The following is a 26,783-nucleotide window of genomic DNA, read 5'->3' as shown; positions in this document are numbered from 1 at the left end:
AAAATTTCACAAAGGAGAAAACAGATGCTGAGCAGTAGTGGGAGAAGAATTAGGGAAGGCTTCTGAATTTGGGGAGGGAAGTGGTAAAGCAGAGGGGTTTAGGGAAAGAGCTCCGGAGTGTGGGTCGAAGATGACTGAAGGCTCTGCCACTGGAGCAGAGGAGGGGGGGGGGGGGGTGCAAAAGAGATCAGAGTTCGAGGAGCAAAGGTTACTGGAAGAGATTGCAGAAGTAAGGTGGGATAAGGGTGTGGAAGGATTTGAAAATGAGAATGGTGAGGATCTTTAATTCAGTACTTTAGCGGACAGGGAGTAAATGGAAATCGGCAAGGACAATAGTGATAGGAGTGAGGCTTCGTATGGGATAGGATGCAGATGGCGGCGTTTTGGATGACTTGGATTAGTAGGGTTGAACTTGGAAGTCTGAGCAAGGAGTGTACTGGCTAACATTCATCACCAAAACCACAAAAACAGAATAATGAGTCCTCTATTATTTGCTGTTTGCTTGATGTGGACAATTTGGCTGCCGTGTTTGCCTACAAAATAAGTGACTACATTTCAAAAAGTAATTCAGTAATTTCAAAGTCAATCATTTTGAGATGTTCTGAAGAGGTGAAAGGTGCTATATATAGTTGTAAATTCTTACTTATATGTATTGCTGTTATCCTTGGCCCATGGACTAAACTGGCATTGGGCTAAAATGCACTGTTTAAGAGCAAGAATGAAGAGATTCAAATTGTCTTTACCAAGTATTGGATTGCCACGATCATTATATCCTCCAAATGAAAGGGTATGAGAGTGATCTGCTGTGACCACAGTCAGAGTGTCACCTTCATCAGTCAGAAAACCAGCTGTCTTAATGGAATTGTCAAATGTAATTGTTTCATACAGAGCATGCTTGGCCTGTCCATTATGATGACCATGATCTATCCTTCCACCTATAATTTAAAAAAATGATACATTTACACACTTAATTCTTGAGCAAAGAAATGGTACCATCCTAGTGTAATTCTGGAAAAGTGTCTCATTCAAAGTCTTTACTAAAGATTTAAAGGAAAAGGAAACAGAACCGGAAATTAAAAAGGACAGAGAAGAACTTATTAAAATTAAAGGGGAAAAAAATGCAAAGAACAAAATATGTAGGCTGAAAGCAAAAGGAAAGACAGAGGAACAATCGATGAGTAAAATAAATAAAAAACGAGACGTAATAAAAGGATGTTAAGGTGTGCTGGAACATCATGCAGTGCAGTAGTGGTAGAACACAGGCTTATGCCCAAAATTCCCCCCTCAGTGAGTTCCTGGACAAAGGTAAAAACCACAGGATGCCTCACCCTGGAATGATCTGCTGCACACCCAGCAGCTGGCTAAACAGCAGTTCTGACAGAGATTTGGAAGCAGGTCGGTTGCCTACTCTCTTGGCAGCAGAATGGTGTAAGGAAAAGAAAAGAAAAAACTTAGTGGTATTAATATCTAAAATAAGCCATTAAATTTCTGCATTTTTTTTTTTTTTTTTTAAATACAGCAAATGTAAATGGCTTAAGGGTATTTCTTACTTTGGCACGCTGTAAACTGCAATTCTAAATTGAAAATGAACATTAGAATAATAATTTAGATTAACTATTTCAGTCACTAACATAAACTCCTGATTAATCAGTACCAGTAACTGCTAATTTCTTCAGCTTCTGCTGGTGTTGATGGCAGTAGCCGAAAAGTATATACATAAAGGACCATTGGCAAAGTGAATGCTTCTTGCCCCAAGACTGAGAATGGGTTAAGACAAAACACAAAATCTTCAGGTGCATTCCTTTATCTTGCAAGCACCACTTTACACTGGCTACATTGAAAGACTAACATTAATACAAAAAAAAGCAAAAAACTACAGATTCCGGAAATTTTAAACAAAAACTGAAAGTGCTGGAAACACTCAGCAGGTCAGGCAGCATCTGTGGAGAGAACAGAGGAATAATGTTTTAGTAGTGATGAAGGGTTCACACTCAAAATATTACGCTTCCATTCTCTCCACAGATGACTCGCTGATTGTTTCCAACATTTTCTGTTTTTACAACATCAATAAATCTATGTTTGGGCAAAAGAGGATGAACACAAATTGTTAGCCTAAAGTGTTTGTCACAACTTAAATAACATTTGACGAGTTTCTTCCTACCTTCTACCAAAAGGAAAAACCCATTCGGATTTTTCCTCAAGATTCTCACGGCTTTGTCCACCATGTCAACCAGAGATGGGTCCAGAGTTGTGTTGCGTTCCAACTCAAATGCCATGTCATGTGGCTCAAACAGACCTGTGCACATGGTGACAACCAGATTCATTCCAAATCAATTCTTAGCACTACAGTTTTCATAATGATTCCTACAGTTCATAGTTCTGTGCAAACAGAAAAACAAATGGTATGTGTGTGGGTTGAAGGTTGGGGTTTATGGTTGTGTGGGTGTATTTATGTGCGAATGGGCATTCAGGGTGAATGTGATCATATGTCTGTGCGAGTAATGGAAATATAGATGCATTGGTGTGCCTGTGCAGGTATATGGTGTCCATATGTTAATAAGTGTGCATGTGCATGTATGTAAGTGTACGAATGCATACACATAACTGGTGAATGGATGTGTGGGGGTACATCCATGTGTGAGTAGATGTATGTGTATATACCTGCACTGATGTGTGGGTACCAACATATGTGTGGCAATCATAGGCTATATTCTATTTACTTCTGTAGATCCTGATTAATTTTGTTCTGAGATGCACTGATGAGGCTTTTCGACAAATATGATTTTATACTGAATCTTTGTGCTGATACGGTGGGATGCGTCAGGGAAAGAAAGAACTTGTCTTTATATAGTGCCTTTCGCATCCTCAGGACACCACAAAGTGCTTCACAGCCATTGAAGTACTTTTGAAATGTAGTCACTGCTGTCGGAGAGGAAACACCAATTTGCGCACAGCAAGTTCTCACAAACAGCAATGAGAAAAATAATAATGTTTTAGTGGTGCTGACTGAGGGATAAATGCTGGAGAGGACACCAGGAGAACTCCTCTGCTCCTCTTCCACAAGCACCATAGGGATTTTTATGTCCACCCTGAGAGGGTAGATGGGGCCTCAAGTTTAACATCTCATCTGAAAGAGGATTCCTCAAACCGTGCATCCCTGTCTCAGTGCTGTACTAAAGTGCCAGCCGAGATTATTTGCTCAAGTTGCTGGAGTGAGGTTTGAACCCATGACCTTCTGGCTCAGAGATAAGTACTACCGCTGAGCCAAGCTGACACCAGTGCTGGCAAATCGAACACTTTGCCATGCAGGGTCAGCACTTCCAGATTATCTGCAATAAAGGCAAATACAGCTCCCTCTATTCTGTCCCAACAGAGCAGCTTCATCCCAAATTCAAAGGAGCAACCATCCCCCCCAAAACCAGTATGAATTTTTCCCATTCCCAGCAACAGTTTCCCAATGGCCTTTTAGGTTGAGGATCTATCCAAAATGATTGGCATTACCTTGCTGTGGATTTGCATCACTGTCTTACCCTCTAAACGTGCTTCAGTGTGTGTACCATTTTGGCAATTACAGATGCTCAGTATAGACAATATTAATGTCACACTGCGTTAGTGCCAAACAAGAGACTTGAGTTATCTTTTATTTTGAGGAACTGTTTTGTGACTCCATCTTCGACATTATTGGCAAAACATCATAAAAAAGTTAACAATAAAATAACTTAAGTTTCTTAGAATAGCAAAATACTGCGGATGCTGGGAATCTGAAACAACAACAGAAAATGCTGCCTGGCCTGCTGAGTATTTCCAGCATTTTCTGTTGTTAACTTAAGTTTCTTGTTAGGCACAATCATATATTGCACCGTGACACTGATTTTTTAATTCATTCTTGGGATGTGGGCATCGCTGGCAGTTATTGCTCATCCCTAGTTACCCAATGCTTGAGTGGCTCGCTAGGCCATTTCAGAGGGCAGTTAAGAGTCAACCACGTTGGTGTGGGACTGGCAGGTTTCCTTCCTTAAATGACGAGTGAAGCAGTTAGGTTTTTCCTGTCGACAATCCAACAGCCAGATTACTTTTATTGATTCCAGCTTTTTATTTATTCCAGATTTTTTTTTAAATTTTTTTTTTTTTATAAAAGATAAATTAAATTTCTAAAACTGCAACACTGTGAACTCACATTCTCGGTCTCTGGATTACTAGTCCAGTAACATAACCACTGCATTACGGTATCTCCACATGTGATAATGTCTGCACTGAGCATCTGTAATTGGCAAAATGCTGGAGTTTAATTTACTCAACATCTTCAAAACAACAAAATCAGTCAGGCATAAGGAAAAGCCCAATGGCCCACCAAATTGCATCACTATAACAATTAAAAACTCACCATCTATATATATTAAAATAGGTATGTCAGGTCAACATCGAATTGATTACGCGCTTTTAAACGTAAATTGTGTCCACACCCCCGTTACACTTGCAATTGCATGTGATGCTTGTAAGTGGCGCTCTAATAGGCTTTTCCCATTTAGAGCACTCAGCCCCGAGACACGCTTTTCATTCACGACAGCCTGTAACTCTGCAACTCCCTGTTAAAAAGATTGGTTCGAGTCCATCAGCAGTTCCACACTCTGGGCACTGGGTGTCTCTGCAGCAAGCTGTTCTCATACATCTATCTGTCCGCCACCTTACTATAAAAGTCAGCAAAGATACAGGGTTTTGCCCTTTATATAACCTTCAGCACAGGCCTCGCCTCCCGTCCTGGTCACTTCCTCAATTAGCCCCCCTCCCCCCCCCCTCCACGACATGAAAGAAACTGTCCCGTCCCAACCTAAATGGGTGGTTCTATTTTCACTGCATTCACTCTTGGAATATACTATTTGTCAAATAATAAGGAATTGCTCAAATATACAGGCAACTCACCCAGCAAATAATCCGTGGTCTCCGGGTTGACTTTGTCCAACTCCACCTTATTCCACACATAAACTGCTCGCTGGGAGAAAACCCACAAGCCATGCGTCAATGTACAGAAGCAAAAAAGAGCTTGGATAAAATGACAAAATCCACTGTCTGCTAAGATATTTCATTATTTTGTTGTTATTTAACAAGACTTGATTAATATTTAATTGTAATATTTTTATTTTGCTGTATGTTCCAATGAATTACAGATTAGAGATAGATATTTGATGGAATATAATCAAAGCTCTACTCCCATACATTCCGATAAAGATCGCATTTTTTGGAAATACATGCGGATCGCAATAAACCGCTAGCTGGAGTCATAGAGTTATATAGCACAAAAAAGAGGCCCTTCGGCCCATCGCGTCTGTGCCGGCCATCAAGCCCTATCTATTCTAATCCCATTGTCCAGCACTTGGTCCATAGCCTTGCATGCTATGGCGTTTCAAGTGCTCATCTAAATGCTTCTTGAATGTTGAGGGTTCCTGCCTCTACCACCCTTTCAGGCAGTGAGTTCCAGATTCCAACCACCCTCTGGGTGAAAAAGTTTTTCCTCAAATCCCCTCTAAACCTCCTGCCCCTTACCTTGAAACTATGCCCCCTGGTTATTGCCCCTGTGGCCCCTGGTTCTAGACTCCCCAGCCAAGGGAAACATTCTCCCAGCATCCATCCTATCAAGCCCTATAATAATTTTGTATGCTTCAATGAAATCCCCTCTCATTCTTCTGAATTCATGAGCATATACAGGCTTAGTTTACTCAATCTCTTCTCATACGACAGTCCCGCCATCCCAGGGATCAATCTCATGAACCTTCGTTGCACTCCCTCTATGGCGAGTATATCCTTCCTTAGGTAAGATCAAAATTGTACACAGTACTCCAGGTGTGGTCTCACCAAGGCCCTATATAATCCTCTTGTAATGAAGGCCAGCATACCATTTGCCTTCCTAATGGCTTGCTGCACCTGCACATTCACTTTCAGTGACTCATTTACAAGGACACCCTTGCATCTGCATTCCCCATACCTCCTATATTCATATCTAAATCATTAATGTACACTACAAACAGCTGTCTGTTCAACTAAGTGATAGCTCTGGGAACCAGCATGAAATCAAGGCTCAGCCTTCTCATGAGCAGACTTCCTATGGAAAACATTGTTGAAATAATTTTAATCACAAAGTGCTATTGTAAAAGTACGTTTAATCATTTTTTTTTAATAAATGTCATCATTTTTCATATCTATTATGTTACAATCCTTACTGTAGTAAGTGCTCAGTTTAATGAAGAACCACTTGGAATGATGTGACTGGTTCCCCGTTTCTTTTAGCTGCAATTATGGGGGTTACTGGCTGCATAAGAGTAAGGTCTCGGGCTGGCAAGCCGAAGGAGGGTGGAGGGATGGGGAATCCCAGAGCCTAGGACTACTGGGGAATGAGGGTTTGCGAGTAATAGGTTGTGCCTCCCTGGATCTGGCAGTAACAAGGTGGATCCTGGAGAATGGCAGCAGTGTGCCAAGTTCAGCAAGAGAGCGTGCATTTCTGGGACATGGAAATACTAGGGGTGGCCCTGGGATCAGTGAGCACTAAAAAGGTCTGGGAGAACTGGAAGGGATGTCCCGGGGTCTGGAAGCATTGGGGGATGCTTCTAGGGTGTGAGAACTCTATGGAAGGGGATCCCTGAGTTTTGGATCACTAGGGAGGGAAGGATGTTGAGGGAGGAGGGAGTCTCGTGGTTTGAGCGCACTGGAAGAAGAATTCTGGAGTCGGAGAACACTGGGCAGGGGACCTGGCATCTGGGAGTAGTGGGGGGCTCCCATGGTCTGGCAGCAGTCAGGGGGATGTGGCAATATTGGGCGGTGGGAGAAGACTCCTGGTTTCCCTCAAGAAACACCATCAAAATTGGATTAATTGGACGTTCACCTCATTTGCTGTTTCTGGAATCTGCTTTCTGCAAGTTAGCTCCTGCATTTAAGAACAGAGGAACAGGGGTCGGCCTTTCAGCCCCTCGAGCCATTTCCATCATTCATTTCGATCATGGCTGATCTGTATCTCAACTCCATCTACCCGTATTTGTTCAATATCCCTCAAAACTCCCAACAAAAATCTATTGATCTGAGTCTTAAAAATGTAATTGACCCAGCATCAACCACCTTTTTTTTTGGGGGGGGGGGGGGGGAGGGAAAGAGAGTTCCATATTTCTACTACACTTAGCGTGTAAAAGTGCCTCCTGATTTCACTCCGAAATGGCCTAGCTCTAATTCGAATGCTGTCCCCTCTTGTTCTAGGTACCCCCACCAGAGGAAATAGATTCTCTGTATCTACCCTATCGAATCCTTTTATCATTTTAAACATCTCAATTAGACCACTCCTCAACCTTCTGAACTCAAGGGAATACAGCCAAGTTTATGTGACCTGTCCTCACAATTTAACCTTTTAAGCCCTGGTATCATTCTGGTGAACCTGCACAGTACCCTTTCCAAGGCCAACATTATTTCCTGACATATGATGTCCAAAACTGAAGACAGTTCTCCAGATGGGGTCTGATCAAGGCTCTCTACAACTGAAGCACTCACTCACTTTTGAATCCGTTGATAAAAGACCAGCATTCCATCAGTCTTTTTGATTACTTTTTGTACCTGTGCATTAGCTTTTAGTGATGTGTAAATCCATTTGCTCCTCCACCAAAAATTCCAACTCGTCTTTCTCAGATTCAAAGTGGATGACCTCACACTTCCCCACATGGACCTCCATCTGCCATAGTTTTGCTCGCTTCATCTTTGTGACTTCCTGATCCCCACACAGCTTACTATGGCTCTTAACTTAGTGTCACCTGCAAACTTGGATATACAACTCAATAATCCTTCAACCAAGTCATCATTAATATACATATATAGCAAAAAGCTGAGGCCCCACTATAGATCTCTGGTCACATCCTGCCAATCAGAGAGCATTCCCTTTATCCCTGCTCTGTCAGCTACCTCCCAACCAATTACCGACCCATGTCACAAGATTACTTCTAATTCCGTGTGCCCTCGTTTTTGCTAATAATTTCTTGTGTGGAACCTTGTCAAATGCCTTCTGGAAGTCCATATAGATAACATCCATAGATTCTCCCCTATCCACCATGCTAGTGACCCTCTCAAAAAATTCAACTAGATTAGTCTGACAAGACCTATCCTTCATAAATCCATGCTGCCTCTCTTTAATAAGCTCATACTTATCCAAGTGTTCAGTCACTCTGTCTCAAACGATAGATTCCAGTAACTTCCCCACAATTCATGTTAAACTGACAGGTCTGTAGTTACCTAGGGGGCGATTTTGCCAGCCCTGGGAAGGCGGGTCTGCCAGGAAAATGGCAGAATCTGGGAGCGGGTACCCATCCCACCCCCAACCCACCTCCGTGCCATCTTCCCAGGAGGCGGGTACCCGACCTGCGCCGGGTCCCGTCTCCAGTCTCCTGGAGGCAGGAAGGGAATTACAGCAGTAAAGAGGATTATCCCCATTGGCTTCCCGACTTCTCCACAGATGAAACGTCATACACTGATGTTCTCCGGCACCGGCTTTCCTTTAATTGGCCTGCTTAAGCCCGCTGCTTAACAAGGTCAATCAAGGGAAAATAGCGTGGGTTGGCAAGACGTCAATGGAGGCGGGGCTGAAACCCGGCAAGCAGCAGTCCCGCCTCCAACGCACCCCCATTGGCAGAATCACCCCCCTAGTTTCTCACTCTCTCCCTTCTTAATAAGAGTGAGATTTGCAATTTTCCTATCCAAAAGCACAATTCCTGAACCTAGGAAGCTTTGGAAAATTATTACCAAGGCATCTGCAATTTCCTCACCAATTTCTTTTAACACCCTCGGGTGGAATCCATTAGGTTTTTGAAATTTGTCTGTCAAAAGTCCCATTATTTTTTCCATTACCATTTTTAAAAAAAACTTACATTAAACCCTATAAATTTCTCCCCTTATCTTATTTTTAGATTCCCTTGTACTGCATGATATTTTGTCCTCTTCTTCCACTGTGAAAACAGATACAAAGTACTCATTTAACAAGTCTGCCATTTCCTTAGTATCCATAATTGTCTTGCCTGCATCAGTCTTTAATGGGCCCATTATCACTCTCTTTCTCAATCTATTTATAAAAAACTTTTGCTGTTAGCTTTGACATCCCTTGCATTCTTTTTCATATACCCTTTTTGCACCTGATTACTCTTTGTTGCTTTTTATAGCTCCCCCAGTCTGCTGGATTTCCACTTTTTCTTGCAAGGTTTTTCTTTTAGCTTGATACTGTCTCTTTCTTTATTTGCTGACCATGGTTGCTTAACTACACAAAGGGAGCCTTTGCCTTTAAGAGGTATGTATCGATTTTGTATCGTAGCACATATTTCTTTGAATATTTCCTACTGTTTGTCTGTAGATTTATCCATTAGCAGTTCAACCCAGTTTGCGGTGGTCAATCCATTTCTCATCCCTTTGAAGTTTGCCTTACTTCAATTTAAAACCTGGATTTATGATTGTCCCTTCTCCCTCTCAAACATAATACCAAATTTAATCAAATTATGGTCACTATTTGCAAGATCTTCGCCAACTCCTTCTTAAAATTACTGATGTTATCAGTCTCGATTGCCTCCCTGGGCAGTCCAGGCCAAACATTCATCACTGTTCGAGTTAAATAGATATATCTGAACTGCCCATTCGCCTCCCCTCTTCTGGGCTTTATCCCGTGGCCTCTCATTGTCATTCTTGGAGCCATGGTAAGCAGTTTGAGGATTTAGCTTAATATCTCACCAAGAACCCATCTTGTGTAATCTTGTTTTCTCTGGAGAGGTACTGAAGACACAATAAGGTGCTATACAAATGCAAAGGGTTTTTAAGTAGATTTTTAGTGCTAAACACTTGTACTGTATTTAGAAATTAGAAACAGTTTCAGAGGCAGGAATGACAGACAAAGAAAGCATCAGTGTCAGCATGGAGTGGAAACAGACATGGCGAGTGAATGGCGGTTGGGGGCCCGAGAGAGGCTTTGCCTCAGAGGGCAAAACCTACTCGACATATTTCCAATATAGAGTTGGGGGAATCTCAGGTAAATTAATGTTTGCTTTTACATTTTTACATATTAGTTATGTATTTTCTGTGTGTATAGTCAACAAGCTAAGATAAAAAAAAGTGGATGAACGGTTTTTCAAAAATTATTTGGAGCAATTTTGTTGGTAGAGTTCCCATTTTATAGTAATATAAATACTTGTAGTCTTGTAATTATTAAGTTTAAATTGGTTACGGCCAAAAGGATTAAATTTTTTTCTTTAATTTGATCAGTTTACGTTCTGGTTTCTTTATTGGTAGCTTTTTGTTGCATTTCTTAGCTGAGTTGTGATTTGTTGAATATGAAATTGGAGCAAAACAAAAAGTGTGATGCTGAATTGTGTGTGTGTGTAACAGATTCCATGGTCATTTCACTGTATAAAGGTAGATAGAAGTCGCTTTGTGTATATCATGTTCTCTGTATGTTAAAAGCCAAGACAGGTTCAATCTTAGATCAGCCAACTGGTGCTAGTTTACTTGGCTACCATAGATGTTCTTGACAATCGGGCTGTTTTGATATGCCGAGACCTTGCTTCGGAGATGTGAATATCACCATTCTGTGCATCATTTAGATTCAACTGAGACAATCAACCAATCAAGATAGTGCAAGGCAAATCTGCATTTCCTGGCTGCACTGAATTTGTCATGAGCTGCAGGCAAACCAGACAAAATAAGACATTTTAGCTACAGATGAGGGAAGTGCACTGGGAGGGTGCGTATTCCATGGTGTTAAAGTGCAGGCACACAGATTACATGGATAAATTACCATTCCGGCATCATTAGCATCAGATGCACCACATAAATGTGTTGAAACCTTACCTCAAACATCAGAGAAGGTGGCTTTATATCTCTTGTCCACCCTGAACAAAGGCAAGGAGGATGGCAATCAATTTGATAACAGAGCAGGGTGATTCCTCAGTGGGGAAGGTTGCTACATACAGGACTCCTAATATATTAGATAGATAGATACATACAACATAGAAGTTAGGAGCAGGAGTAGGCCATTCGGCCCCTCGAGCCTGTTCCGCCATTTAATGAGATCATGGCTGATCATCCAAATTCAGGACCCTGTCCCTGCTTTCTCCCCAACATAGAAAGACAGAAGATGGATGCCAATAATTCTGCACAGTTCCAGTACCTTCCAAAATCCCCCTCCCAAATAATTGCTTGCACAGAGTACATTGTTCCCTATCATATGGTCCACCACTTGTTACAAGCCAAGCCTTTCTGCTCCATACTTTCAAACGCAAGAACAGTGGAGATTAAGACCCATGGAAATTCCTGCCAGCATTACATTCTCTTTCTCATCATATAATGGATTTTCAATAACCCTGCCATTTTCTCTTCTATATTCTTACTTGCTACATCCTTTCTGACATCTCTGTTGTTAGAGCACTTTTGTATACATCTTTAACAAGTATTACTTTCCATCATGTCCACATATGTCCTGTGCTGGAAACTTTACAGTAATGGTCATGCCTTATCTTTGTTCTCTTATTTAAGTTGTGCACTCCTTCTGGACCTACCGCAAAGTAGCCCGACATAGTGATACTCACAGAATCATACCTTTCAGCCAATGTGTCAGACTCCTCCATCACCATCCCTGGGCACGTCCTGTCCCACCAGCAGGACAGACTCACCAGAGGTGGCGGCACAATGGTATACAGTCGGGAGGGAGTGGCCCCAAATATGCAAAGGAGGCATCAAAAATGGCTTTGTTACTGAAAGAGTACTCTTTCAGCAGCATACAGCCATTTTTGATACGGTTGAGGGAGCTTTACTTTGCATCTAACGTACACTATACTTAATGAAGAAATATAATCATGTTAGGGCAGACAACTCCTCCATGTTGAACACCACTTGGAATAAGCACAGAGTAGCAAGGGCACAGAATGTACTCTGGTTGGGGGACTTCAATGTCCATCACCAAGAGTGGCTCGGTAGCACCACTATTGACCGAGCTGGCCTAGTCCTGAAGGACATAGCTGTCAGACTGGGCCTGCAGCAGGTGGTGAGAGAATCAACATGAGGGAAAAACCTACTTGACCTCGTCTTTTACACAGAAACATAGAAGATAGGAGCAGGAGTAGGCCATTCGGCCCCTCGAGCCTGTTCCACCATTTAATGAGATCATGGCTGATCATCCAAATTCAGTCCTCTGTCCCTGCTTTCTCCCCATATCCCTTGATCCCTTTAGCCTCAAGAAATATTTCTAACTCCTTCTTGAATATATTTAATAAGTTGGCCTCAACTGCCTTCTGTGGTAGAGAATTCCACAGGTTCACCACTCTCTGGGTGAAGAAATTCCTCATCTCTGTCCTAAATGGCTTACCCTTTATCCTTAGACTGTGACCCCTGGTTCTGGACTCCCCCGCCATCGAGAACATCCTTCCTGCATCTAGTCTGTCTAGCCCTGTTAGAATTTTATAAGTTTCAATGAGATCCCCCCTCATTCTGCTAAACTCTAGCGAATATAAGCCTAATCGACTCAATCTCTCTTCATACATCATTCCTGTCATCCCAGGTATCAGTCTGGTGAATCTTCGCTGCACTCCCTCCATGGCAAGAACATCCTTCCTCAGATAAGGCGACCAAAGCTGCACACAATACTCAAGGTGTGGTCTCACCAAGGCCTTGTACAACTGCAGCAAGACATCCTTGCTCCTGTACTCGAATCCTCTCGCTATCAAGGCCAACATACCATTTGCCTTCTTAACCACCTGCTGCACCTGCATGCTTACCTTCAGCAACTGGTGCACAAGGACACCCAGGTCTCGTTGCACGTCCCCTTTTCCCAATCTATTGCCATTCAGATAATAATCTCTTTTCCTGTCTACTAATTACATGTCACAGTTGCACCCGTCCATGACAATATTGGTAGCAGTGACCACCGCACAAACCTTGTGGAGACGAAGGCCCGCCTTCACACTGAGGACACCCTCTATCGTGTTGTGTGGCACTACCACCGTGCTAAATGGGATAGATTCAGAACAGATCTAGCAGCTCAAAACTGGGCATCCATGAGGCACTGTGGGCCATCAGCAACAGCAGAATCGTATTCCAACACAATCTGTAACCTCATGACCCGGCATGTCTCTCACTCTACCATTATCAACCAGGCGACCAACCCTGGTTCAATGAGGAGTGTAGAATAGCATGGCAGGAGCAGCACCAGGCGTAACTAAAAATGAGTTGCCAACCTGGGGAAACTGCAACACAGGACTACATGCATGCTAAACAACAGAAGCAGCATGCTATAGACAGAGCTAAGCAATCCCACAATCAATGGATCAGATCAAAGCTCTGCAGTCCTGCCACAGCCAGTCGTGAATGGCGGTGAACCATTAAACAACTGACAGGAGGAGGAGGCTCCATGAACATCCCCATCCTCCATGGCAGAGTCCAGCACGTGAGTGCAAAAGACAAGGCTGTAGCGTTTGCAAACATCTTCAGCCAAAAGTGCTGAGTGGATGATCCATCTTAACCTCCTCTGGAGGCCCCCACCATCACAGAAGCCAGTCTTCAGCCAATTCGATTCACTCCACGTGATATCAAGAAACAGCTGAGCGCACTGGATACGGCAAAGGCTATGGGCCCCGACAAAATCCCGGCTGTCGTGAAGACTTGTGCTCCAGGACTAGCCGCGCCTCTAGCCAAGCTATTCCAGTACAGCTACAACACTGGCATCTATCCAACAATGTGGAAAACTGCTCAGGTATGTCCTGTCCACAAAAAACAGGACAAATCCAATCCGGCCAATTAACACCCCATCAGTCTACTCTCAATCATCAGCAAAGTGATGGAAGGTGTTGCCAACAGTGCTATCAAGTGGCACTTTTACTCACCAATAACCTGCTCACTAATGCTCAGTTTGGGTTCCACCAGGACCACTCAGCTCCAGACCTCATTACAGTCTTGGCCCAAACATGGACAAAAGAGCTGAATTCCAGATGTGAGGTGAGTGACTGCCCTTGACATCAAGGCAGCATTTGACCAAGTGTGGCATCAAGGAGCCCTAGTAAAATTGAAGTCAATGGGAATCAGGGGAAAAACTCTCCACTGGCTGGAGTCATACCTAGCACAAAGGAAGATGGTTGGAGGCCCTTTATCTTAGCCGGACATCACTGAAGGAGTTCCTCAGGGCAGTGTCCTAGGCCCAACTATCTTCAGATGCTTCAGCAATGACCTTCCTGCCATCATAAGGTCAGAAGTGGGGATGTTCGCTGATGATTGCACAATGTTCAGTTCCATTCGCAACTCCTCAGATAATGAAGCAGTCTATGCCCGCATGCAACAAGACCTGGACGACATTCAGGCTTGGGCTGATAAGTGGCAAGTAACATTCGTGCCACACAAGTGCCAGGCAATAACTATCTCCAACAAGAAAGCGTCTAACCACTGCCCCTTGACATTCAACGGCAGTACCATCGCCAAATCCCCTAACATCAACATCCATTGACCAGAAGCTTAACTGGACCAGCCACATAATTACTGTGGCTACAAGAGGTCAGAGATTTGGTATTCTGTGGAGAGTGTCTAACCTCCTGACTCCCCAAAGCCTTTCCACCATCTACAAGGCACAAGTCAGGAGTGTGATGGAATACTCCCAACTTGCCTGGGTGAGTGCAGCTCCAACAACACTCAAGAAGCTCAACATCATCCAGGACAAAGCAGCCCACATGATTGGCACCCCATCCACCACTTTAAACATTCACGCCTTCCACCACAGGCATACATGGCTGCAATGTGTACCATCTACAAGATGCACTGCAGCAACTCACCAAGGCTTCTTCAAGAGCACCTCCCAAACACGACCTCTACCACCTAGAAGGACAAGGGCAGCAGGCACATGGGAACACCATCATCTCCAAGTTCCCCTCCAAGTTACACACCATCCTGATTTGGAAATATCCTTCATAGTCACTGGGTCAAAATACTGGAAACTCCCTCCCCAACAGCACTATGAGAGTACCTTCACTACACGAACTGCAGAGGTTCAAGATGGCAGCTCACCACCACCTTCTCAAAGGCAATTAGGGATGGGCAATAAATGCCGGCCTTGCCATCAATGCCCACATCCCAGGAATGAATGAAAAAAAATTCACTTGTTCCTTGAATAATTTCAGGGGTTTTGTCTCCACTACTCAATATGGAGGTTTATTCCACACATTGTTCAGTGTGTGTGAAGATGTATCTCCTAATGTCAGTTTGAATATTACCTTTTATTAGTTTAAACCGTGCCCCTTAGCTCTATTTCCAGAGTTTAGTTTTAATATTCTGGGTTAACTTTTTCTACATCCTTAACATTCTTGTATAGTTCTGTAAGATCACCTCTCAAATGCCTCCTGTCCAGGCTGAAAAGCCCGAGTCTCTCCAGTCTTTCCTAATAACTCAGACCCCTGAGATTAGGGATCAGCCTCATAGCTCTGCACTGCACTGCCTCCAGCACTTAAATGGCTCTCTTCTTTCTTGGTAACTAGAACTAGCCACACTATTTCAAGGTGTGATCTGACCAGAACACTATTAAGTTTGATCGTTACCTCCTCTAACTTAAATTTTACTATTTTGGCTGTGTAGTTCAACAACCTATTGGTTTTGTTGCTTGCAGGTCACATTTAGCATTCAGCTTATTAGAGGTTATTAAGACTCCTCAGCCTATTTCAGCTTCTTCTTTAGCTATTTCAGCACCATGGAGTCCACATGTTGCATAGTTTTCTTGTCTACATTCATTTCACTCTGTCATGTTCTGTCCACTTACATATTTTGTGCAATTCATTGTCATTTCTGAGCCTCCTCCAATTCCTCCCAGCTTGGTAAAATCTGCAAATTTGATCCTTTTGCATGAAGTTTCTGAACCCAGGTCATTTATTGACGCCACTGAGTACTTCCCTCACTTCGACATAACTAACAAAAATTGCTCACTCTCCTCAAAGATCAGATTTTAAAATAGTTTATATTTTTATTTGCAAACAGCTGATGTCACAGCAGTTCAAATAAACTTAAGATACCTTGACTTTACTGGACTTGAATTTATATAGCACATCATCACAATTCTCAGAAACACCTCAGTGAATTATTTTGAAGTGTAGTGACTGTTATGTAGACCAATATGGCAGTCATTTTGAGAAGAGCAAAATCCCACAAACACCGAGAGATGACTAACGAGACCATTCATTTTTATTGATTTTGGTTGAGGAAGGAATATTGGCCAGTACATCTGGAGTACTCTCTGCTCTAAGTAGTGCCATGAGATCTCTGATGTCTAACTGTACACTAGAACATGTAGAAGTGGCCTTAATTTAATGTCCAATTCAAAGGATGTAGACCTGAACATTGCCAATGAAGGAAGTCCTAGAGTGGGGTAAATCTAAATAAGCCACCTGTTACAGGGAATTAATTAAATCATTGCCAACATAGTCTTCGAGTTCCCAAGTTGTGTCTTTCATAAGCAACAGCTAAATCCAAGAAAAACTAATTAAATAAAAATAAAATGATGTGCAGATCAAACATTATTTTATGTTCTTTGCAATTCCGTATCAAACAAACCTCATCAATTTTACTTTCAATCCATTTGTCTATTAAATTGATTCCGTCCAAACGAATACCCTCAGCATGGAGCGTGTTTGGGTACTCGGGGTCTTTTGTTGATTTAGGGGTCATGTACTTTCTACCGCCTCCCATTATTACCTGAACAGAATCAACAAATCCATAAAAGAATTAACATCTACATGAATGAATGTGACAAGAAATACCATGATCTGAAAACAGAAAAGGTCCGATTAGAAAAACACAGCTTCACACAAGCAGCTTTTATTAATTCTTAGAGGCAATTACCAGCTCCTTTTAAAAATCAGACGTTTAGTAAGAATTAACATTGAGTTTAGCATTGAATGTTTTTCCTTATAATTTGATATTATTTTTGATATTGTGTAAATAATTATTTCACAGAGAACAGATGTAAGTAGCTGAGTACATTTAGAACAAATTAGCAACACTCTAGTTAATGGGCCAGATTTTGTGCCAGCAGCGAACACACAGCACCAGCCGTTCATTACACTTACACTTGCCCACAGACTTTCTATGGGATTTTGCACTAAAACTTGCAGTGATTAGAGAGCCAAAACAGCACAGCGCCCTCTACAGGAGACCTGGAACCTGTGTGAACAGGGAAAGCAACTGTGTATCGCTTTAACCAACCAGAGGTACACAGTGTCTGAACCAGGAAGTGCAAGTTAGAATAGTTAATTCAATGCCATGTACAGAAGGCTAAATAAAGAGAGAGAAAGAAAGGTGAGATTAAGAGACAGAGGAAAAAGTTAAAAAAACAAATTTATTTACATTTTTAAAAATCGCCAAGAATAACTAAAATCTGAAAGAATGAGACTCCACACTTCTAAAAGTTAATTTTCAGTGCCAGAGGGGCTGTTTGGGAGTAATTAAGACATCACACTGTTAAAAATGTTCTTACACTGGAATAGACAAGCCTTAACTTTTTCTGGCGAGTTTAATGGGTATCTATCATGTAAGTACCGCAACTTCACACCCTTCCATGTGTTTCAATGCCGAGTCTCTGGGCGAGATACCAGTATAGCGCAGCTTCTGGAGGAGCAGGGCAACTCGGACAGCAACTTCCTGATTTCCATGTTTAACTGCGCATGTGCGGTCGCCGGAAGTTGCTGTCCAATTTATTCTTTAATAACGGAGAGCACCGATAGCCTCACCGTTATTTTTACCGCAAAATCTGAGCCATTGTCCATCCAGCAACCCCTGCTGAAAGTGTGCGTGTGGGTGTCAGGTAAGAACAGGATTGAACTTGATTGTCATGCTTCCTGCACATGTTCACATATGAAGAATGACCACTTCAATCATGCCAACTGGAATTCAGCATTTTGTGCTCTTGGTCCATGTCTCAGTGCTTGTTGACAAAAGTCAGCACAACCAAGGGCCATCTCTGCTCAGCAATGTTACCACTCAAATTCGGCTGCTAATGGAGATGATTCTAGCACATGCATATTGTAGGTGGGAATTCCAGCCTGCCGTATGCAGCAACTGGAATCACTTCCATTAACAGCAAGACCCCCACTTAGAGGAGAGAGAAGGGGGAACAGAGGACAATGAAGGGACAAAGGAATGAGAAATACAGTGGAAAAGGAAAGGGAATTGGATGTCATTGAAAGGGTGAGGGAAGGAGAAAATAGAGGGAAAAGGAAAATGGACAGCAATGAAGGGTGAAGGAAGGGGCGAAAATGAGTGGCTATGAAAGGAATGGAAGGGGAAAATTAATGGCAGTGATGAGGAGAGGGAAGGGGAAAATAAGAGGAAGGGGGAAGAAGCTTGGACCAGTTTTTTGGGTGGGATAAGGGGTGAAGCTGGGTGCGTCACTGGAGTAGAGGAGGGAGAGTGGCAGCATTAACTGAGGGGAGGAGAGGTGTCAGCATGAACTTGACAGGAGTGGAGGGAAGACTACCAACTTGAACTGAGGAGGTTGCACGATGAAATGAGTGCCAGCTTGAAGGGGGGAGAATACTGCCAGCGTAAATTGGAGCTGTGAAAGAAGAGTGCCAGCTTGAGCTGAGTTGGAGAAGGAAGAGAGTGCCAGTATGAACTCAAGAGGGCTGGAAGAGAAGCAAGTCTCTCTGTAAAAGAAAGTGGAGTTGGATGGGGTGTACGGTCTCTTTGAAACAGGTCTGGAGGTGGTCTAGGGACAGGAAGTTGGGATATGGGATAGTGACTATTGAGGCAACTTAGTGGGAGGAGCGAAGGAAGCAGAGGTTGGGGGTGGTGCTTTGGGGGAGGGGACCCAAAGGGAAGAAGCTGAGAGCACTTCCTTGGGTTGGAGTAGGAAGACAAGTGCTATCATTGACTGGGAGGGAGCAGTGCCACCATTAACTGAAAGGGTGAAGAGTGCCAGCATGGTCTATTGACTTGGTTTTTATTTTTATTCGATTAATATTTTATCAATTGTAAACTGTAAAACTGCTTAAAATTAACCAGAACACACAAATTTTAATGTAAAAAGTCAAGAGCATTAATGTTACTAGATCCCCATAGAAATGCATTACCAATTTTGTGCCTTCAACATTTAGATTTCCCACTTCAGGCTTTTATGTACTTACGTTCTTTTTCCTCCAATACAAATGAAGGAATGTTGGGTATATTCCCCACCTAAATTTTTTGCCTCTCCATATCTCTCCACCTTTAAAAACCTCGAGACCCAACTCTTTGACCAAGCTTTCAATCACCCCTCTCCCTACCCGCTCTCCTTACACCTATCTGTGAAGTGCTTTTTTTCTATTAAAGTCACTACATAAATGCAAGTTGTTATTATTCAGCTTTGTTAGTTTTCCAAATTGGCATACATGTTACTTGGAGGGCAACTGACAGCCATGTAGAACTGTATCCTAACAAGGAATCGTCTTCAGGACAAGAGGGAAGAAAATAGCTGGGGAAACAACAACAGTAAATAGACAGGGGAATGGTGGATCTTAAAGTTCATCATGAATGACTTTAACTTTGATTTTTAGAAAGATGCTGAAACTCTTTCAGCCCATTAAAATACTTTGTGACAACTCATCAGTATTTCTATACAAGTTCCTTTCACGTGTCTTTCAATTTTTATCTAGCTATTCAGTTCAAATTGAAGAGGCAATATTGTTCTTTCATTTCACCGCGACAGGTTTGTATAAAAAAGGGAATGCACAGTGACCTGACTAGTGATGCAGTGGGTTTGTTGTGTTACTGTGTCTGCTACCAAGGTTATATATTAAATTTAACTCAAATCAAAGCAGTGAAACCACGTTGCAGTAGTGTGCACTGCAGCAAACATAGCATCTGCTCCAGCACATAGGTTCTCAGACAACCAATGTGGTAGGGTTTAAACTAAAGAAACTAGGAACTGTAGATGAGCAGAGAGGTTTATGGGTCCCAGTACAGAAATCACTAAAAGTTAGTGGACAGATACAAAAAATAATTTAAAAGGATAATGGAATGTTGGCCTTGATCTCAAGGGGCTGGAATACAAAGAGGTGGACGTTATGTTACAGCTGTACAGCGCATTGGTTAGACCCCATCTGGAGGACTGCATTCAGTTCTGGGCACTGCACCTCAGGAATGACATATTGGCCTTGGAGGGGGTGCAATGCAGATTATCCAGAATGATACCTGGGCTAAAAGGTTTAAGTTATGAGGACAGGTTGAACAGACTAGCTTTGTATTCCTTGAATATTGATTGAGGTGATCTAATTGAGGCGTTTAAGATGATCAAAGGAGTTGATAGAGCAGAGAGAGGGGAGCCATTTCCTCTGGTGGGGTTGTCCAGAACAAGGAGGCACAACCAAAAAAAATTGAGCTAGGCTGTTCAAGGGAGATGTCAGAAAGAACTTCTTCACACAAAGGGTAGTGTAAATCTGGATCTCTCTCCCGCAAAAGGTTGTTGAGGCTAGATCAATTGAAAATTTCAAAACATAGATTGATAGATTTTTGTTAGGCAAGGGCATTAAGGGTTACAGAACCAAAGTGGGTAGATGGAGTTAAGATACAGATCAGTCATGATCTTAATGAATGGTGGAACAGGCTCAAGGGGTTGAATGGCATCCTCGTGTTCCTATTAATTCAGCTTTCACAGCAAGCTCCTCTAGCAGCTTTAGGAACTGAGTCCAGTCACTATGTTATGTAGGTGAATGTGGAAGTCATCTTGCACAAAGCAAAGTCCCACAAACAGTAATGAAAGGAATGACTATTTAATCTGGTTTTTTTTTTGTAGTTTTTGTTGAGGGAAGAATGTTGGCCAGACACCAAAAAAAATTCTTTCAATAATAATATGGAATATCCAAATTAAATTAAATATATATTTATGTCTCATACAAAAACAAACATGGCAAGAACCCATACTTTGTACAATGTGCTGCCCTTTTCTTCCAACCTATCCTGAAGCCAGAGATTAGTGAAGTGCACATGCAAAAGTACCGGTAGTTTTCTAGTACCTGGTACATGTGGCCACAGTAGGCAATGAGTATTAGCAGGTTTTGGACCATGACAATCATTGCAACCGAGACCAATCCTGTGCTCATCTGCTGTCTACAATTTGCCTTTGCCAGCAGGGATCACTGGATATTGCTCAGGAGTGGGAATCTTAGCCAGTTTATCATCTCTCTAGCTCAGAGACATTGAAGCCAATTGCATCAGGGACACCAAGGAGAACTGTGCTGCTCCCACCACTGATCTGGCTGGGTCAGCTAACTCAGCACAGGCAAGGTATCAAACCGAGGACCTTCCTGATCCATATGGCTCAGCAGATCATTACATGGTGTGTTTGAAAGAATCTACATTTTACTATATCATCTACAAGTTGTTTCTGAGAGATTACCTCAATGTTGGGTATATTGTAGATGAGTTGAGTTGAAATGTCCTTGCAGCCCTGTTCTTTGGCCACATTGGGCATCTCTGCGTCACTGTACCATTTGCGGTTTACGGCATGAGCATATGCAGCTGCTGGAGTGGCATGCATTAATCGAGTTGTTGTAACAATACCAACAGACTTCCCTGGGTGATATTAGAAAGTTACAATCCACACTTAGCGTCACTCATCATTTTAAAATAAAAAATTAACAGTTTCATCCCAAGATAATAGTTACTTTGAGAAGAGAAGTCTAATGGTAAAAACGTAAAGTTATGTTGGAATTTCTATTAACATCTAATCATCTTAATACAGTCATGGTGGTCATTCATTATTTTCTATTTTAGTATTTCTTTTTTTCAGCCAATTTCTTTGAACATATTATTATAATTGTTTTGCACATTAATGCATGCAATGTAACATTAGTGTACAAATTACATTATTCCATCACAAACTGCTTTGATTCACCAGAATTGGTACTTTCTCCGTGTCACTGATAAAATTACTTTATGCAGTTCTCCATCTCATGAAGTTCACTTGATGTGGGTGATGTTATAATATTGTGTAGCTACTAAAACATTTTGCTATAAACTGCATATTCTTACATTACAAATTGGAGATTATTTTCCTATATATTTTTGTTCTAAATCAGACAGATTTGAATTGTGCTTTTATTGGTTGTTTTTCATTATCAAAGGCTCATCACCTATTTGGCCCCCTCATCTTGGTAAAGTGTTGGCCATTTTTTTAAATTTTTTTACATAGGATATACAGCACAGAAACAGGCCATTCGGCCCAACCAATCCATTCCGGCATTTATGCTCCACTCGAGCCTCCTCCTGTCTTTCCTCATCTAAATCTATCAGCATAACCCTCTATTCTCTTCTCCCTCATATGCTTGTCTAGCCTCTCCTTAAATGCATCTAAACTATTCGCTTCAACCACTCCCTGTGGTAGCGAGTTCCACATTCTCATCACTCTCTGGGTAAAAAAGTTTCTTCTGAATTCCCTATTGGATTTCTTGGTGACTATCTTATATTGATGGCCATTTTTCGTGAATAGAAATGAAGAAAAGCAAAATAATGGGTGGAAGGGGGCTGAGGTACAATTATGTGGGAACTGGCTTCTTGTTGCCTTGGATTACATGCGTTCTCATGACTTCTCTAATTACACATTATTAAGCATCTCTGGACCACCAGTATGCCGATGGAACATTCTTGACCGCTTGTTATACAATCAACACAATCTAGGAAACCACAGCTTATTTGTAGTATCTACAATACCTGCACTTTTGGCCCAATTCAAAATTGAAGTGGCTTCATTGCCAAAAGTTGAGTTACATTGGTCGTACTCAACAGCAGCCGTTGTACCTAGAGTGAATTTCTTTGTTTTTACACCACAGAGGAAAGCGGAAGCAGTGCATGCACTGTCAGGCACCTGGGCATCCACACAATAAACCTAGATTGTAAAGAGAAAACAATCCTGTTAGAATATGGAAGAACTATAATTTTTTAATGCAGTGCCTCAGATGATAGAGCTTTTCTGCATGCCAAACATTTTTTGTACATTATCTACCGTAGTATAATCGAATTTAAAACACAGAATTAGGCCAGTCAATTGTGTTGTGGCAGATCTTCAGCAGTAGCCGTATACTCTAATTCCATTTCCCTCCCTTTTCCACCTACGAAAAATATCCATTTACCTTTACTGTTTGCTTTCTGTCGCCTAGCCATCTATATAACCATGCAGCTAATATTTCTGTTAATATCATGTGCCTTTTTATTTTGTTTATCAGTATATTTCCCTATATACACATATTAATAAAAACACCAAGAAAAAGTATGAAGACATTAACACTCTTTCAATACTACTCTAGGTCTGTCCAAGAAGTTTGATTTATAAAGCAAAGTGTTAATAATGTGGTGGAATTTTATTTTGGAAAAACAAAGGTGTAACAATGCTTCCAGAAAATACTGTAGCTTAAAAGGGCATATTTAACCACCTGTAAAAAAAAAACACTAATAATTGTATTTCTTTTAGTATACCACCCACCTTTGCACATAGGTCCTTCATGTGGAAGCCATTCAAGATTTTCCTGCACTATAATGCTCAGAAATCTATACTGACTACAAAGTTTTTTTTTTTTTTTTTTAAATGTCCAATTCTTCCTCCTCTGTCCAAAATAAACTTTATAATAAATGTACCTGTATGCTTAATTGGGTGTTTGGGGGGAATGAATCCATAGGCAAACTCATAATAACTAATTTTCAAATACACCACTGTTTTATTCTAGGTACCTGTGATGCTCCTTTTGTCCAAATCCTTTCTGTGCAAAAATAGTCAAAACAAAACATCAAAACTTGACAGGCATATTTAAGCTATTAAAAATGATTCCTACCTTTGTTAATGAAGTGTATGGAAAAGAATCCATTTCCAGATTATATTCCTCACCATAAAAACCGTCGAGTTGCCCTTTTAAAATCCGAGCTGCTGTAACCGTGGTAACCCCCATACCTTAAAACAAAAAAATCATGGCTCGTAGCAGAACAAAGAAAATAAATTTTAAAATGCCAGCTTGCGAAAAATGAGAAACTCAGCAGCTGATTTCAAGTCATTTCATAAATTCGGAAATCTCTCATTGAAGAAAAGCAGAAAAATGCAGAAGTTTGATAAAAGTTCAGATGAGAAAACTTCACTTACCATCCCCGAGGAATACAATTACATTCTTCGCCTTCCTTGTGGAGGGAGAGGCCATGTTCTTCTGCATTTTCTCTTTTGCCAAATTCAACCAGTAGGAAGGTGTTTTTTCAACATCTAAAATTTATAACTGATGCAACTTATCAGATATAAACAAGTCTTTCCAAACATCTGTGAAAACTCTGGTAATAGTCTCACATTTAATTTACATCAAATTTAAATATATATTAAATGCAGCAGAATTGTTTATGGATAATCCTTTTCAAACAAAATCACATTTTCAGTGACGAAACACTGAACCCTATACAAATATCATCAAATTCATTCAATGAAAATAACTTTATAAGAAAACTTTTTAAAAATTGGATGTTTTATTTATTCAATATTAAGTCCTTTATATTTGCACAAATCATTCTAACCTTTTTATTCCAAATAATTGAAATAAAAGTCGTCCACTGTGTTGGGTGATGAAGGAACATTACTATAATTACCAACAAGGAGAATGGCACAAAGAAAAACCCACAAAATGGCTTGAAGAGAAAACAAATATTATGAATGTTCAAATAATGTATGAAATTACCTGGTAAACTAACTGCATTCAGCACTGCTAATGCACTGACACACATAAGCAAGGGCCACCGCAAGGCCATGATGGTCCGGATTTTAGATAATGCAACTGAAAAAACTGAAAGCTCTATTTATACTTTTTTTTTAAACAATGTGTTGATGAATAAAGTCAAACACACTATGGTTGCATGATTCCTAACATTGGTTTTGTGAAGTCATGAATAAGTGCTTATTTGTTACAGCAGAGGTGTTAAATAGCGTGGTAATAAGATTAACTTATCTAATTCAACTGTGAATTGTAGACAATGCCATTACCGTAAAATTCTTAGTCCTATTTCCTTTGGTTTATCGTGGTATTGTAATTTAAATCTTTTAATTTCGCACAAGTGGCTTTTTACAAACATTGTCTTTGTTATCTATTTGTACTTAAATTATATTTATATTTTAGTCCCTGTATCATATTGCATGACGTGTTCTGTACTGTAATTATTGTTTTTTTTTAAATAATTGTTTTAGTTTACCACCCACCTTTGCACATTGGCTTCCACATGAAGGATCATTAAAGATTTTTTCCTGCACTATAATTCTCAGGAATGTACATTGTGTCTTTTTTTTTAAACTTTGTAGTCAATGTCCAGTTCTTCCTCCTCTGTCTAAAATAAACTTCATAATAAATGTACCTGTACGCTGAATTGGGTGGTTATAAATTTACCACAATAATGCTGTATATCATTTCTGACCCATAAACTGCAACTGCAATTTAACGATATTTATTGCTGTTGCATCCGTGTATAATAAGACACAGACTGCGGAGAACGGTACAACAGGTGTTTACTCAACGTGGCTCACACTGCAACTGCCTGTACAGATTACTACTCAGTGCTATATACAGGTGTGGTCACTGCCGGTACTACAGTATACATGAGCTGTAAAAAGTAGTTCCTCCCTTAAAAGGTATATATATTACAATTCCTCCCCTTTTAGATTAACAGTACCATAACACTCATTTAACAATTAAATATCAAACTAATTAAAATTAACACTTTTAACATGCAACATTAGCTGAAAATGGTCTATTTATATATTCAGTCTTTGGGGAGGCCTCCTGATCCTTTCTGGATAGCGCCTTTCCCGAGTGTCTTGCTCTTGGTGCGGAGGCGATTCTGGCCCCCTGTCGTCGGTTGGGTCATCAGCTTCCGATGCTACTGTTTCTGGGGTAGATGCGACCTGTACGTCGGGTTCATCACCAGGTACGTATGGGCGAGGCATGGGGTTGACTTGTTCCTGTGACTCGAGGATCTGGTCAGCATGGCGTCTCACGATGCTCTTCCCAACGTCCACTGTGTACATTAGTGGGCCCTGCTCGTGTGCATATCGTTCCTGGCTGCCATTTTTCTGTTCGGTAGTCGCGGGCCAAGACTGGTTGCCCTACATTGAAGCTCCTTGTTGGCTTCTCATGGATGTGCTGGAATTGCTTACTCTCAACATCTCTTCGTATGTTTGGTCTGAGCAAATCCAGGCGAGATCTTAACCTTCGGTTAAAAGAACATCATGGCTGGGGCCTGGTTGGTGACTGCATGTGTCGCATTCCGGTAGGCGAACAGGAAATTGTCCACCTTGTGCTGCAGTGGAATGTTGTCATTGTACATTGCCTTGATTGCCTTCTTAAAGGTTTGTACGAACCTCTCAGCCAATCCATTTGCGGCTGGATGATACGGGGCGGATGTGTAATGCCTTACCCCATTCTTTTTCAAGAACCTCCGGAACTCTTCGGACACAAACTGTGGTCCGTTGTAGGAGCAAATCTGTTCTGGCAAGCCATTCCTGGCAAAAATGGTCCGTAGGACTGCAATAGTTTTCTCCGTGGTGGTGGAGGACATTTTGATGACCTTAGGCCATTTCGAGTGCGCATCCACGGCTATTAAAAACATTGAGTCCATGAATGGACCAGCAAAATCAATATGCACCCGTTGCCATGGAGATGAGGGCCACTCCCATGGGTGTAGAGGGGCCTGTGGTGGTGCATTTTGGACTTTCTGGCATCCTGAGCAGCTCTTGGTCAGGTCCTCGATTTGTTTATCGATTCCCAGCC

The 26,783-nt window shown here is 41.5% G+C and overlaps 1 protein-coding gene across 1 annotated transcript in view; it reads right to left on the bottom strand.

Annotated features, from left to right (window-relative positions):
- LOC147115694 (alkaline phosphatase-like) overlaps positions 1 to 24,774 on the bottom strand; it is a 39,984-nt gene extending 15,210 nt beyond the window's left edge. Inside the window, exons 1-9 of the mRNA XM_085990634.1 lie at positions 24,705 to 24,774; positions 24,128 to 24,241; positions 23,826 to 23,941; positions 22,711 to 22,885; positions 21,398 to 21,573; positions 16,579 to 16,719; positions 4,921 to 4,990; positions 2,162 to 2,296; positions 744 to 935 (exon numbers count right to left, since the gene is read on the bottom strand). Of these exons, the coding sequence (XP_085846760.1) occupies positions 744 to 935; positions 2,162 to 2,296; positions 4,921 to 4,990; positions 16,579 to 16,719; positions 21,398 to 21,573; positions 22,711 to 22,885; positions 23,826 to 23,941; positions 24,128 to 24,241; positions 24,705 to 24,774 (1,189 nt within the window). The remainder of the gene's footprint in view (positions 1 to 743; positions 936 to 2,161; positions 2,297 to 4,920; positions 4,991 to 16,578; positions 16,720 to 21,397; positions 21,574 to 22,710; positions 22,886 to 23,825; positions 23,942 to 24,127; positions 24,242 to 24,704) is intronic.
- Between the last annotated feature and the right edge of the window lie 2,009 nt (positions 24,775 to 26,783).

This window comes from Somniosus microcephalus, chromosome 6, assembly GCF_052327205.1.
Source record: "Somniosus microcephalus isolate GS21.2 chromosome 6, FLI_Smic_1.0, whole genome shotgun sequence".
NCBI lineage: Eukaryota > Metazoa > Chordata > Chondrichthyes > Squaliformes > Somniosidae > Somniosus > Somniosus microcephalus.
The sequence above is the reverse complement of the archived record's forward strand: the minus strand, read 5'-3'. Positions and strand labels throughout refer to the sequence as shown.